The 15,950-nt window shown below is 40.6% G+C and overlaps 1 protein-coding gene across 4 annotated transcripts in view; it reads right to left on the bottom strand.

Moving 5' to 3' along the window:
• Positions 1-245: 245 nt before the first annotated feature.
• Positions 246-15,950, bottom strand: part of ABHD13 (abhydrolase domain containing 13) — a 55,585-nt gene continuing 39,880 nt past the window's right edge. For all 4 annotated transcript variants that reach the window (XM_030201322.1, XM_030201320.1, XM_030201321.1 and 1 more), the window contains one exon: positions 246-1,758. In XM_030201322.1, the coding sequence (XP_030057182.1) occupies positions 714-1,727 (1,014 nt within the window). In that variant the 5' untranslated portion in view covers positions 1,728-1,758 and the 3' untranslated portion in view covers positions 246-713. The remainder of the gene's footprint in view (positions 1,759-15,950) is intronic.

The raw sequence follows: 15,950 nt of genomic DNA, 5'->3' as shown, positions 1-15,950 counted from the left end.
GCATTTTTTGTGTGCACTAAACGCTAAAGACACATAGGTAGATATGGGTGTCTCTAGCTTTTAGCGAATGCTAATTTTAGGTGTGTGCTAAAAACGCTAGCGCGTCTTAGTAAACAGGGCCCTAGATGTAGCTTTTAGACAGCAGAATGTTAAAAAAATACATACAAGTTACTATAATTTGTGGAAAGATACATTAAAAATACCGGTACCCTCAAAATCATAGGATAGCAACCCACTGCTTAAGACAATCTCATGTTTATTATTTTATTTATTGAAAAATATTTATAGACTGCACTATCCTACAAGTCTAGGTAGTGCTACTCAGATCTACCATTATTAAATGTTAAATTAAATATCAAACAATTCAGGTGGGGCTAATTTTAAAAAGTACAATCTGGAGAACAATTTGAGGTATAAAGAAAGAGTTAATACACAATGGTGTAAAATTGTTGGATTAGCCTTCTGATATGTTTCACCAAACCAAATAATTGAAGTCACTAATTAATGCACACAAAAATAAAAATGCATAACTGTTTACATATCTAAGATATTACAACTGTGATAACTGAAACACCTTTATAAGAAGTTACTATAAGATTCTCTCAAATTTTATTTCATGCCATTTATGCAAGTATATACAGAATACACAATTTTTTAAAAAATACTCACTTTCCATAAAGGAATGTACAATACAGTGACAGAAAAAATGATTTCTATATTATTGTTACATTGGAAGATGTGTTTACTACTTCTTCAGTACAATGATTCTTTATTATTTCTTTGATGAACTGTTCAAGTGCAGTGAAATAACCTTGACACTGCCAAGTATCATTATGTGTACCATCAGGGAAAACTGCCAGTCTTTTAGTCCGAGATGGGGAAAGCTCATAAAGTTGCTTCATCATTACTGGAGGAATTAGTTGGTCAGACAGCCCAGAGATGAAGAGGGAAGGCATTCTACACTGAGAGACTTTTCTGCATGACAGGAACTTATTTTTGTAGCACCACAATGGAAGATATCTCATTGGGAAGAAAGAAAACAATGTACTTGCCATATGTGGGATACTAAGAAATGTGTTCTCCATAATTATAGCAGAAATTCTATGCGGATTTTTAGATGCTAAATGAACAGCCACCGCACCCCCTAAAGAACGGCCAAATAAGATAATTTTAGTATTATCAAGGTCAGGCCTAGTTATCACATAGTCGAGCACAGCATCAGCATCTAAATAAATGCCTGTTTCACTAGCTTTTCCTTCACTTTTCCCATAGCCTCTATAATCAACCAGTAGCAAATTTACTTTAAGGTTAACCAGCATTAGCAAAGCATTTGGTAACCTGTGACCAATATTGCCTGCATTTCCATGAAAATATATGACAGTTGGCAAATAGGCTGCATTGTTTCCTGTGTATCTCAACAGAATAAGATTGAGTAAAACACCATCTTTAGTTCTAATGAAGATGTTTTCATAGGGTATACCAGTAGGCATTGGGACGTAGAGTCGTGAAGAAGGGGGCTGTTCAGGGTAATAAAGTAAGACATCTTGACATTTATATAGTATGCCTGCTATTGATACAAATATCAAGATAAGCAAGATTAGGCCTCCATATATACTGAAAGTTAATATCAAAGGTAAAAGGGAAATATGACAAAGAGCCCAGGACCATGAAGCCAAGATTAACAACCACTTTTCTGCAAAGGTCCAAAACTTCCATGATTTTTCCATTGTAGCTGTCCAAACCTGAATCCTAAGTATCCTGTAAAAAAAAACATAAAACACATTAGCATATACAAATCCACAGATATTTTTCTATATTTTCTTTTTACTTTCGCTCTCTCAGTAAACCTGTCTAAACAAACCAAAACCCTTTGCTAAATGACTAAAAGATATGTCTGAGATATAACCTGCCAGTGCTCTAGAATGATAGCAATCACCCTACCCTTGAGATTCAAGCATATCATCTGTGACACATGCCTAAATTCTGAAAAAGTACAAAAACAAGACAATGCCCAAAAGAAAACTTCCTAAATCAAAGTTCCAAAACTTTTAGCTCCTCTATCCAGTTCTACAATTCATTTCCTATATTTATGCCCCTCATTTAGGTATTTGTTGCTGAAAATCACTGCTGGGTACTTAACAATTTTTTTCTGCAACCCTACCAACCTAGGGGATCTTTTACCAAAGGGTAGTAGGGGTTACGCTGTCTTGGCACACAGTAATTCAGCCCTACCACCGGGTTCACCCAGGAGCCCGAAGGTAGTTCCGAGGTCTCTCATGCGCCATTACTGATGCTAAAAAATACACTTGTATTTTTTACACCGGGGGTGTGCCTGGCGTAATCAGGCACCACACAGCGCCCGATTATTTTTGGGTTACTGCCGGAGCTGTCAAGGGATCTGGAAGCAAATGGCCGTGTGGCAATTTTTAAAAAGTATAGTATGGCCACTGAATCACCCTTGTAAAAGGATCTTTAAGTTTTAGGATCCTAAGGGGCCTTTTTTTTACATAGCGGCAGTAGGGGTAGCTTGTGGCAAGACTGCACTACCGCTGGGCATCCTGCAGTAGTTCTGAGTTTGCTGTGCTAGAAAATAATTTTTATTTTATAGCTCAGGGATCAGGGAGTAGGCGTTCCTGGCAGCAATCTGGCATTACAGGCACACTGCCCAATTACTTGAGTAGCATGTAAGCCCTTACCACTTCCTAAACAGTAAGGGCTCAGTTGTTAAAGGCTGTACGCTAATTTGGAATTTAGCGTGTGGCCATTAATGGCAGAATACTGCCATTTTAGAGTTATGCTAAAAAGTGGCCGGAGCGGGTGGGAAACCCATGCGATAAACCTACCACTTTTTAGGACGCCTTAGTAAAAAGGATCCTGCAATTTAAGTGTTTGGTTCTAGTCACTTTTTAAAGGGATGATTTATGTGCTTAGCTCCATATGTTAAGTGAACCTTCTGAAAACTGACTCCTTATACTCCAAGCCTTCATATACTCATATCATTACATTTTGTGTGTGTTAGTGTGTGTTTTTATTGTGCATACTGCAGAGCTATAGAGAGATCAAGTTTATGAAACTAATTTCAAAGCTATGTCCATTAGGGCTGTACCAAAAATTCTTATTCAATTCAGCCCCGAATATTTTATTCGTATTCGGCTGAAAAGCGATTTAAATTCGAATACGAATAATCCGAGGCTCTATTTGATTCACGATCTTTGCTTGCAATACAGTTCTTAATTGAGAATGAGCTAGAAACGGGTTGATTCTGTGTAAAAGTTTGAGTTTAACAAAAGCTTTCCTATTTCATTGACATGATTTTCAATACTCAAATTAGAGTCTAAGGAGTCCTTTTACTAAGGCGCGCTGAAAAATGGCCTGCGCTGGCTACAGGCTTCAGTAATAGCTTAATAAAGGAATTTTGTTTCACTTCCCACTTTGGCTATATTTTTATGAGGGCACAACTTGGTTAACGCAATCCTGGTAACTATTACCAGGACAAGGTTACCTCAATGGACATAAGATGGAAGTTATTGTAAGGGTGTGAATTTTTGCCCGACAATGTTAAAGTGATATAGAGGAATAATACAGAACATTTATTCCGCGATGAGTATGGATATTGACTTGAAATATACTCCACAGTTGTGAATGCAGAAGTGATAAGATTTGGCATAAACCTGATGGAGTCAGCAATAATTAAGAACATGGACAATCATGAAAACAGATAAAGGAAGAGATACTATTATGGAAACCTGTTTATAAAAAAGAATGTAGGAATCAATGACATGGATTAGTTGTTTAATTGTATTAGATACATTACAGATTGTGTATTTAACATACTCATTAGGAGTTTAAATATGTTTGAATACGTTTGATATTAGAGGGTATGATTTTTAAGATAATAAGTGTATGTGGATGATTGGAGTGAATGATTTTGAATGTGATTGGGGATTTTTTAGATAACATGGGTGATGTAGTAATGATAAGAAATTATGGCATAATAAAGATTTTGTAATAATTTGCAACAGTTGTTGATGAGTATAATTGTTTATTGGTACAACTATTTATAACCAGTGAACTTAAATTAGAATTGTGGTAACTATTACTGAGATACTACCAGAACCAGGCACTTTTTTTTAAATTTTGAGTTTTATGGAGAAATACCCCCATTTTGCTCCGCACCCACTGTTGGGGGGATAGGATTCTGTGGATGCAGGATATATATTTAAAAAATAAATAAATAAAGGGACACCCACAGTACAGCTTATAATTTCTTTGTTTTGGTGTTATGAATTGTGCTGTGGTTCTTGCTTTTTTTTTTCTTCTTTTTGTTCCTTGGTGAGCACTTTGCATCTCCCTTGTTTTTTGCAGAATATAAATTTGTTTAACACCATTCTGGTTAAATATGGTGTTAAATAGAGTATATTCTATAACAACCTATTCCCAAGGAATATCGTATATGGTGAACCGGACCTCCAATGCTGAAGTTTATTTATATATCAAAATGACCTCAATACCTCCACCCCTGGTCTAACACCAAATGGTGAAACAGAACCTTTATATAAAGGATACCAGGGATTCTGTGGGGTTATTTCTTATCATAGGTCATGATTTTAATTAAAGTTAAAATACTCAATTTATTACTAAATCAAAAAAACTTCTTTGTTTGCATTGGCTGACCTGAATCAGCACATACTCTTACATCTTACATAAAAGTGTCTTGAACACAATGTATACACGGAGTTCCTTTATCCCTATACCTTCATTTTCTATTACTTATATCTATCCACCTTTTCCTTCTGTCCCATGAAAGAATACACTTAACTGAATTGTGTTTAATCTTCTCCAGCCGGCTGGTGCCTATTCATGAGCCCATGAGGTATGTGGTAGTGCTTTCTCCGGTATGCAGATCTCTTCGTCACTCCGTTCTTATTTGTCTTTCATTGTGTATTTCATCAAAATTTTCCAACTCTGTTGACAAGAACGTCTTGTTTCGCGATAACAATCGCTGCTTCAGGAACTTCTTTACTTGTATTTCTTACTTTCAATTCTGATGTTACCGTGCACAAGATGGCCGCGATATTTATATGACGCCCACTAAATCCTCCTCCAATCCCTTTGTTTCATTCATTTAAAGGGACCGCTAGTAGAATGCCTTCCATTCTACGTTCTTGTTTAATCCTCTGGGCATAGTTGTTTTGAACTGATAAATCAGTCGTTGTTCCCGCTGCCAAAGTTGTTGTTTAATATCCCCCCCTCTCTTGCCCTTACTAATCACTTCCAACACAATGAATTGCATTTGTTCAAATGAATGACCCTCTTCTGCACAATGCTGTGCCATAGGTGCTTCTATTTTCTTATGTACTATTCCATGTTTATGTTCTATTATGCGTGTTTTAAATTTTCTTGAAGTGTGTCCTATATAGATCTTGCTACATGGACATCTGCTTGCATATACTACATTCTCTGTCTCACAATTCGCTTGGCCTCTCACTTTAATCATTTGTTGTCCATGTTCCCATTCTAGAATCGATCCTTCTAAAATGTTTGGACAAATACTACATCTACCACATTTCTTTTGGATGCATGTATTTGTCTGCTCTTTTGTCCATACGTCTGATCTACAAAGAGTATCTTGCAGATTCGTGTTCCTCTTATATGAAACCATCAGTCTTTTATCTTTAAATTAAACAACAACTTTGGCAGCGGGAACAACGACTGATTTATCAGTTCAAAACAACTATGCCCAGAGGATTAAACAAGAACGTAGAATGGAAGGCATTCTACTAGCGGTCCCTTTAAATGAATGAAACAAAGGGATTGGAGGAGGATTTAGTGGGCGTCATATAAATATCGCGGCCATCTTGTGCACGGTAACATCAGAATTGAAAGTAAGAAATACAAGTAAAGAAGTTCCTGAAGCAGCGATTGTTATCGCGAAACAAGACGTTCTTGTCAACAGAGTTGGAAAATTATGATGAAATACACAATGAAAGACAAATAAGAACGGAGTGACGAAGAGATCTGCATACCGGAGAAAGCACTACCACATACCTCATGGGCTCATGAATAGGCACCAGCCGGCTGGAGAAGATTAAACACAATTCAGTTAAGTGTATTCTTTCATGGGACAGAAGGAAAAGGTGGATAGATATAAGTAATAGAAAATGAAGGTATAGGGATAAAGGAACTCCGTGTATACATTGTGTTCAAGACACTTTTATGTAAGATGTAAGAGTATGTGCTGATTCAGGTCAGCCAATGCAAACAAAGAAGTTTTTTTGATTTAGTAATAAATTGAGTATTTTAACTTTAATTAAAATCATGACCTATGATAAGAAATAACCCCACAGAATCCCTGGTATCCTTTATATAAAGGTTCTGTTTCACCATTTGGTGTTAGACCAGGGGTGGAGGTATTGAGGTCATTTTGATATATAAATAAACTTCAGCATTGGAGGTCCGGTTCACCATATACGATATTCCTTGGGAATAGGTTGTTATAGAATATAGTAAACCAAGGTACCCAATTAAAGGAAAAATAGAGAGATAGAGTTAAATAGAGTATGGAATGTTTTAGATTAGAGTCCCAGGCTACATATTAAACAGCACTGCAGAGGGTTTTTTTTTTTTGTATATAAGTAGATGTGTAGCTTTTAACTGTATTTTCAGTGTTGTCTAAGCTATATGGGTACTTACCCATATACTTTATATATGTAAGAGCTGTTATTCAGCACTTGTATGTGTGTAGCTTAATTATTTGGCTGAGGCGCTTCAGGTTATACCTAGTTTGTCATGTCCAGACCAAATGTATAAGCTACACATCTAGGTGTTGAATATCGGTGTCTACACCAGTAAAGTATATGTGAACTTGAAATTTGGAAGGGAAGTTACAGGGTCGCACCATGTTTCCGATATACGACATTGTACGTGTAGTTCTGCAGAAAATGATTACACAAAGGTACTTGAACATTTGGTGCTATGCTGGATGTCCAAGGGCCTTTTGAAAACTGACCAATATTATACTGCCTAAGAATATGTTGCTTTCTTTTTTCTTGGGACAACCACTTGATCAGCGAGTTAGGCAGCACTCTTTTTGCCCTATGTCATTCCAAACACCTCCTCAGTCTGTTATTAAACTTACAAAATACAGCTCCCAGGGGAGATGGGTAATTTTTGCATCATGATGGTTTTTCTCCATGGAAAAACAGAACAACAAATCCTCACATCAGTGATTCTCTAGCTACAAGGCTGCAACCAACACAAGAAAGGGGGAAAAATGAGGGCACACAGGACTCTTTTATAAGCCCTCTTCACAACAGGAGGTGGATAACCTTGCTCTAAAAACCTCTGAAATAATTCATTAGCCTGACATTTATATTCTTGCAGAGAGGAACAAATAAATCTCAGTGTCAAAAATTGACCAACAGATACACTTTCACGAAGTCTACGTGGCTGGGAGCTCTGAAAGTGTAACAAGGTATTCCGGGTTTACCAAATACTGAATTAGGGAATCTTGAGTTCAGAAGAGAGTTACATGTAAATCTAAAAAAGAAATCTGAGATTAACTGGCTGAGACGCTATCCTATAATGGAGCTGAAGGATATTTCTGTTCCAAGGAGATGCAAAGAGGTCCACTGCAGGTGCTCCCCATTCATGGAAAATCATCTTCATCACTCCCGAGTCCAGAAACCATTCAAATCGTAGTATCTGTCTTACCCCCCTGGAGCTAGGCTACCTCTCTTGGGATGATTCCAAAAATCACTTAACTAACAAGAAAAGGCAATGTCCTTGTGGACAAACTAACCCCTCCTGTTTACTAAGCCACACTAGAGCCTGCTTTGTGCTAATGCTGACACAGCCCATTCAGGTAGTTTAAAATGAACTCTAGTAGCTCTAGTACCCGAATAGTCCTCCACATGGATATCTGAGCACCTTCCTCCGAAGTGCTCTTCACCAGCCAATCTTCAAGATAAGGGAACACATGGAGGCATATTTTCAAAGCACTTTGGGAGGTTAAGTTCCATAGGTTTCTATGGAACTTTGGGAGGCTAAGTGCTTTGAAAATTAGCTTGATGGACTCTCAGTCTGCGTAGCGATGCCGCAACTACCACTAAGATATTTGGTGAAAACCCAGGGAGCTGACGCGAGGCAAAGGGCAACATGCAGTACTGGTAGTGATGTGTTCCCAGCCAAAATCGTAGATACTTCTAGTGGGCTGAAAGTTATCAGTATGCTTTAAGTCCAGAAATAATAGTCAATCATTTTCCTGGATCACAGGGAGAAGGGTGCCCAGGAAAACCATCCCGAACTTTTCTTTGACCAGGAATTTGTTTAGGGCCCTTAGGTCTAGGATAGGACGCAACCCCCCTGTTTTTGTTTTCTTCTGCACAAGGAAGTACCTGGAATAGAATCCCCACCCTTCTTCACCTGGTGGAATGGGCTTGACCTTCAGAAGGGCTGAGATGTCCTCTGCAAGTACCTGCTTGTGCTGAGAGCTGAAAGAATGAACTCTCGGGGGGGGGGGGGGGCAATTTGTAGGTTTCTGATACTAATTGAGGGCATATTAAAGATAGACTATTTGGAGAACCCACCGGTCGGAGGTTATAAGGAGCCACCTTTCTGCAAAAACTTCAGCATCCCCCCCCCCCCCCGACCAGCAAGTCGTCCAGGATGGACACTTTTACAGCGGCTATGCTCTGCTGGAGCCAGTCAAAAGCTCAATACTTGCATTGACTGTGGAGCAGCAGGGGTGTTGGGCGCACACTGTTGAGAACGAGAACGCTGGGGCTGGGGCTGAGCCTGACAGGCAGGCGAGAAGAGGTGGCATACCTACGCCTTTGATAGTAATTGAGACCCCTCCTCGACTTGCCAAAAGTCCTCCTAGATGTGGAGGCAGATGCAAAAGCCATCCGGCGGGAGAAAGAACTGATGGTATCAGTGTGCTTTTTGATTTTGTCAGTGACCTCCTTCTCTCCAAAAAGGTTATCCCCCGGCATGGGGCATCCATTAACCTCTGCTCAACCGACTGTTCCAAGTCAGAAGCACACAGCCATGAGAGTCTGCACATTACTATACTTTGGGCAGAGATCCTGGACACCACATCAAAAGCATTGCAAGCACCCCTGGCCAAGAACTTCCAACGCGCCTTCTGCTGCTTGGCCAACTGACGAAGTGACTCAGTTTGCTCTGATAGGAGCGTGTCAGGTAAGTCAAGCATCTTGCGCACGGAGTCTTGCAAGTAAATGCTCGTGAAGAGCTGGTAAGACTGGAGACATAACATGAGCATTGAGTCCTGGAACATCTTCCTCCTAAAAGAATCCAAGGTTCTAGCTTCTCTGCCTGGGGGAGCTGAGGCATAGTCCCTAGAACTTCTGGTTCTTCTGAGGACAGATTCCACCACCATGGAATCGTTAGGCAACCGAGGTTTATCAAATCCAGGTTTACTGTGGATCCGCTACATGGTATCGATCTTCTTGGGCAGTACCAGGACCGACAGAGGGGACTCCAATTCTGGACGAGGACTTTCCTGGAGTACTTCATGGAGAGGGACAGTTACATCCTCCCTAGGAGGAGACTCATAGTCCAGCACCTTGAGCATCTTGGCCCTGGGCTCGTCCTCCACTTCCAAAGGAAATGGAATGGCTGCAACCATTTCCTTGACAAAAGAAGGGAATGAAAGGCTCTTTGGTGGAGACTTTCTTCTTTCAAGTGGAGGGGAGGGTTCAGAGGGAATTCCATAGGACTCATCTGAGGAAAAGTACCTTGGATCTCCTCTGAATTCCATGAGCACTCCTCTTCGGTGTCAGACAATACTTCTGTGTGGGAGTGTCGAGACCAAACCTGCCTCGATGGGGAGGAGCCATATCCTCTAGAATTGCATTGAGAAGCCGATTCCCGCTTCAATTCTGGCAAAGCTTCCTCCAGCAACATCAAGGGAGTGCCGGCTTGGGTGACAGTTGACACTGGGACCACATGCAGAATCAGGAGGCAGGGCAGGCGCAAGCAGCCCAGATGCTGATGCACACTGTTACAACAGGCCATCCAGCAGCTCAAGGAGCAAGTCCCGGATGCGCTCATCGAGGGCCAACACCGAGAAAGCTGGGGTGCCATCTCAGAAGCAGGTTGCAGAACCGCTGGAGTCAATACAGGAGCTGGGTCTCAGCTGCTGGGAGACTGATGCATCAGCACCTCCTGTAACAAGGGAGAGCAGTCCTCCCGGCACTGAAGCTTCTTTGGTACATATTCCTTCGACGCCCCAGAGCTCCCAGCACCATGCATCAAGGGCGATCAATGACAATTGCTTCTTGACCTTAGCCCGAACCTTGTCATTGAGGATCCTCGGTGCTGATCAGGATGATGTTAAATCCTCACGTTGCCTTGGGTTGGGTCCATGGATGGTCCTGGGGGCTCTGCACAGGAGGCCTCGAGGCATCTGGAGACCCATTCAATGAATCACTGCTCCCAGTGTCTAAGGGTCTAGCAGCAGCCATGCTTACCGACGCTCCCGATGATCAACATCGACATAGAGGAACCAGACTTGGCTCCAAAAATCCTCTCGCTCTGAGCCTCTCTGGAAACCTGGGTTCTGTTTAGTATAGAGCTGTCTGGTTTTGCAGATCAGCCAGCTTTGTATATATAACTTATTTCCTTATCTATGATCTACAGTTATAGCCTGTGTCTTCTTGGCCTTTTCAAGGACAAGTTACAGACAGGCTTGCTTAGCCTAAAATAATGGGCCATAAACTTTAACAAGCCTCTGTCTGTATAAAAACATAATACAGAGACACTCTCAGTGAAGGACATATGAGTGATAAGTATTTGAAGGAGGGAGGTTACAAAGGGCAAATGATGGATAATTGGTAAAAATACCAAAGAAGCATTGACCTTAGAGGTCAGAGTTGAAGAATACCAGATAAGAGAGAAAATATAAGGCATTAAATGATTGGACAAAATTAAGCTTCAGTAATCTGACAAGCACATCTTGTAGCAGTCAGATCTGTTAAGCTTCCAGGGAAATAAAGACCAGACAGAGAGATTTTAATTGTCCTTATATTGAATTTAGATTGATATAAATAAGAATTAAATTTTCTATAACATGGGATAAAAGAATTTTTACTGTAACCATTTATTTACTCTAATAAATTTTAGCATTATTATAAGAGAGAAAAACTGGAGTGTTTTTCCTTTGCCAGAAGGCTTTCAGTCTCGTCTGAAGTTGCCCTTTAGAGGCAAGAGTGGGGGGACTTTACAATTCTCTTCTTCATATGAAGACAGAGTACATAGTTAGCCAGGCTGTGGTCAGGCCCAAGACACTGAAGACACCAAGAATGGGTGTCTTTCCCAGAGATTGTCGACTGCACTGGGTACAGCGCTTGAAGCCACTGGGAACCTTTGAGGACATGGATGCAAAAACTTCCTCGGCTAAATTAAATGAAGCGATGGTGCCTGAAAAAGGGGCAAGGCACCAGAAAGAACCCAGCCAAAGTCAAGGCTTAAAAACAGCCATGTGACGACGGAAAAACAAGGAAACAAGAAACTAAGAGGATAAAGGAACAAAATTAGAGGGGGTTCCACAAACGGGAACACAATAAAGGCCGATAAAAACGTCAGAAGGCACAAAAAGAAGCTCTTTGGACCAAGCAATGTGAGGAGACGGTATAAAACCACACCCTCTCCTTTTCTCTCCTACTATTGCGTTCTCTCCTGTGTTGAACAGGACTCTCAGTTTTAGTACAAAGTCTTGTTTTAAAAAGCCATCTCATTTTGATGTGCTTAAGACTATTTCCTCTGCAAGGCCTACCCACAGCCCCCCCTGACCCAATTCCTGCTCACTTCCTGAAGCACTGAGTGTCCCCTGAAACAGTGCTTAGTTGTATTTATTTAATATTATAGATTTTAAAAAGTCAAGTATCTTGGAATAATTCTTGATTCTTTATTGCCATTACACTTCCAACTGAAATATATTATTAAGAACATATTTTTTTCAACAAAGTAATCCATCACTTGCAGGATTTCCTAACTGATGAAAATCAAACTCTGAACAACAGAAGGAAAATTATGTCACATTCTGATTATTGTAATGTCATCTATCGGGGATTGCCAAATTTTGCTTTTCATGCCCTGCCAGTAGCTCAGAATGGGGGTGCATGTTTAAATTATAAAAAAAACAACAGCCCCGATTTGAACATATCTCAACAATTTTGGAGTCTTTATATTGGTTAACGTATTTTGGAAAGTACAATGTAAGATCTTGACCTTTATTCACCAGGCCTTGAATAGTGAGGCTCTGTTGTGCATGGCTTCTTTACTAAGAATTTGTTGTCTAACCAGAGTGCAGCATTTAGTTGACAAATGCTTACTGGATGTTCCACCTTTTCATTAGATTCAATTATCATTCTTCTATTTTTTTTTTGGTTGCAGAACCAACTTTGTGGAATGCCTTTATGTCGCTGCAATATATTCTTCAGACAGGATCTAGATGTATTTTAATTCTTCATTATCCAGATCCAATAAAGGTGGTGTACAAGAAATTATCTACCTCATTTGCATATCAGACAGCTAGTAACTGGAACAAGCTAATTGTAGAAATCAGAGCTCAACCTAATTATGCTGCATTTCGTAGGCTGCTGAAGACTTTATTATTTAGTAAAAATAGGAGAGAAATTAATAATCCTTTTTGGATACATGTTGGTTTGTAATGTTCCTGGGGTTTGCCCAGTTTTTTTAAATTAAGTAAGCCACACTGAATTTTGATGGTAAGTGTGGGGTATAAATGTCATGTAATAATAATAATAATAATAATAATAAAATACCTTAAAGCATATTTATTTTAAAAGTTTGCCCTTTGATTAATATATTTTTTTTCTTAATGGAGAATGTGTTAGATAATGCGTCTGATTTGTTTTAACAATACTGAACACTATAATGCCTTGCAAGGAGAAGTAGCCTAGTGGTTAGTACAGCCGACTTTGATCCTGGGGAACTGGGTGCAATTCCCACTGCAGCTCCTTGTGACTCTGGGCAAGTCACTTAACCCTCCATTGCCCCAGGTACAAATAAGTACCTGCATATACTATGTAAACCACTTTGAATGTAGTTGCAAAAACCACAGAAAGGCTATATATCAAGTCCCATTTCCCTTTCCCATCTTTGATTTTTGTGCTTCGAAATTTGAAAACCTGATGATTATTATTGATGATTAAATGTCAATGATTTTATTTTAGTGCTTTGGGCCAGATTCTATATACGGCACCTAAACAATCTGTGCAGAATTACACGTATTCTATATGACTTAGGTACGGTGTATAGAATATGATGAGAGAGTGCCTTCCTGCCTACCACAAGAGCACAGAACCTGCAGTACAATAGGACAGCTACCCAATAGGAGACAACTCCAAGAGGAGGTGGAAGGGTATGTGAGAATGAATGGCCTGCTGTCCTTGGAAAATACCAGCTACAGGTAAGTTCACTTTCCCCGAGGAAAAGCAAGCCAGTCTCACATGTGAAAATCCCTAGCTAGCATCACTGAAAACAACCACCATAAGTCAATTGGAACTTGCAACAGCGAGTTAAAAAAAAAACTGTTCAACCTGAAACTAAATACAAACTGTGTGAGAGTGCAGTCTGGAACAGAACAAAAATGGAGCAGAGCTGGATTTTACACCCCAAACAAATTCTGCAGAACTGTTTGTCCAAACCAACTATCACATTGGGTATCCTGCTCAAGGAAGTAGTGAGATGTGAATGTGTGGATGGAAGACTATATTGCAGCCTTGCAAATGTCATAATGGAGGCTGACCTCAAATGGATTGACACAGCCATGGCTCTGACACTGTGAGCCTAGACATGACCCTCAAGAGTCAACCCATCCTGAACATAAGTGAATGAAATGCAATCTTCCAGCCAAATGGAAATGGTGTGTTTCCTCGATGGTGACTCCCATCTTGTTGAGATCAAAAGAAACAAAAAGTTGGGTGGACTGTCTGTAAGGCCTAGTCTGCTCCAAGTAAAAGGCCAATGCTCGCTGGCAGTCCAAGGAGTGCAGTGCGCTTTCACCAGGATGTGCAAGAGGTTTTGCAGTCCAAGGTGTGCAATGTGCTTTCGCCAGGATGAGCATGAGGTTTGGGAAAGAATGTTGGAAGGAAGATAGACTGGTTCAGATGGATCTCCAAACAGTACCTTAGGCAGGAACTTAGAGTGTGTGCAGAGAACTACTTTGTTGTGATGAAACTTAATATAAGGTGGATCTGCTACTAGGGTCTACAGCTCACTGACCCTGCGAGTTGAAGTAACCGCCACCAAAAACAAGGCCTTCCAGGTCAAGTACTTCAGTGGACAGGAATCAAGTGGCTGAAAAGAATCTTTCACTAGCTGGGTGAAGATGACATTGAGGTCCCATGACACAGGTGGAGGTCTGGCAAAGGGCTTTATTAACAGTAAACCTCTCATGAAGCAAATAAGTACAGGTGATAAACACTAATTGCACTGAGGTGAACCCTTACAGAGCTGGTCTTGAGCCTAGACTCAGAGAGATGCAGAAACAGATCAATGTCCTCACGTCTTACCTCAATTTACAACTTTCCAAATGCAGAGGAATTAAATAAAAAAACTACTATGCATCAGTTTCTCCTTTTTGGGCAGACAGCTTTGGAATGCTCTACCAAGATCCATCCGAACAATTAATGACCATCTACCCTTCAGGAAAATGTTGAAGACACATCTCTTCAAGCAAGCTTACTCTAATGACCCAACTTAATCTTATCAGCCCACCTACACAACTTCTGCTCTGACACTGATTATACCTTTGACCTTGTCTCCCAATCTCCTTATACTCATCCCCCAGTCTTTTCTTCTCCATCTTTCCTATACCATACCCCTCCCAATCTCCTTTCCTTTTGCCTATCCTTTGTTTACCTTTCCATATCCAATTCATATATCCTTAAAACCTTATTATTATGTTTATTACAGTTTGTAATATTCTCCTTACAAGACTCTGTAATTCTATTTACTATGTAAGCCACATTGAACCTGCTGTGTGTGGGAAAGCATGGGGTACAAATGTAATAAATAAATAAAGGTATTCAAGCAGGGTCTGTGTAGGGCAAGAAATAGGATCTATAGCCTTGCCCTCATACCAGAAGGCAAACTTCCTCCATTTGAAAGATAACATCTCTTAGTAGAATCTTTTGTGGAAGCCAGCAAGACCTCAGACATCCTCTGGAAGATTCAAGGAAGCAAATTCTAAGCTCTCAACATGCAGGCTGTGAGGGCCAGGGACTGGAGGTTGGGATGCAGAAGAGATCCCTAGTTCTGCGTGATGAGAGTGGGAGAACACTCCAAAGGTTCCTCTGAGGATAACTCCGGAAGAAGCGGGAACATATCTGTCAGGGTCAATAAGGAGCAATCAAAATCATGGTTCCTCGGTCTTGCTTGAGTTTCAACAAAGTCTTCCTCACGAGAGGGATGGGAGGATACACATACAGAAAACCATTCCCCCAATGGCGGAGGAAGGCATGACGCTAGTGTGTCATGTTCCCTGATCCTTTGTGGTTGAGTGGAGTGGTGAAGAGATCCACTGAGGGGGTGCCTCACTCTCAGAAGATTTTGTGGGTAAGGCTCGCACTAAGTGACCACTTGTGTGGTTGCATGACCCTGAACAGTCTATTAGCCAGGGTTTGCCTGCCAGGTGTGTGACCCAGAGAACTATCCTGTTCTAGACAGCCACCTGACACAGAAGGTATGATCCGGTACCCCCCCCTGCCTGTTCGCCTAATACATTGCAACCTGATTGTCCATTTGAATGACCACAAATTTGGTTGAAAAGCCAATCTCTGAAAGCCTTTAGAGCATTCCAGATTGCCCATAGCTCCAAAAGGTTAATCTGAATATCCGATTCCTGAACTGACGAAGCACCTTGGGTGCGAAGCACATCTATGTGAGATCCCCACCCCAGG

The sequence above is a fragment of the Microcaecilia unicolor genome, chromosome 4 (genome assembly GCF_901765095.1).
Source record: "Microcaecilia unicolor chromosome 4, aMicUni1.1, whole genome shotgun sequence".
NCBI classification, from domain to species: domain Eukaryota; kingdom Metazoa; phylum Chordata; class Amphibia; order Gymnophiona; family Siphonopidae; genus Microcaecilia; species Microcaecilia unicolor.
The sequence above is the reverse complement of the archived record's forward strand: the minus strand, read 5'-3'. Positions and strand labels throughout refer to the sequence as shown.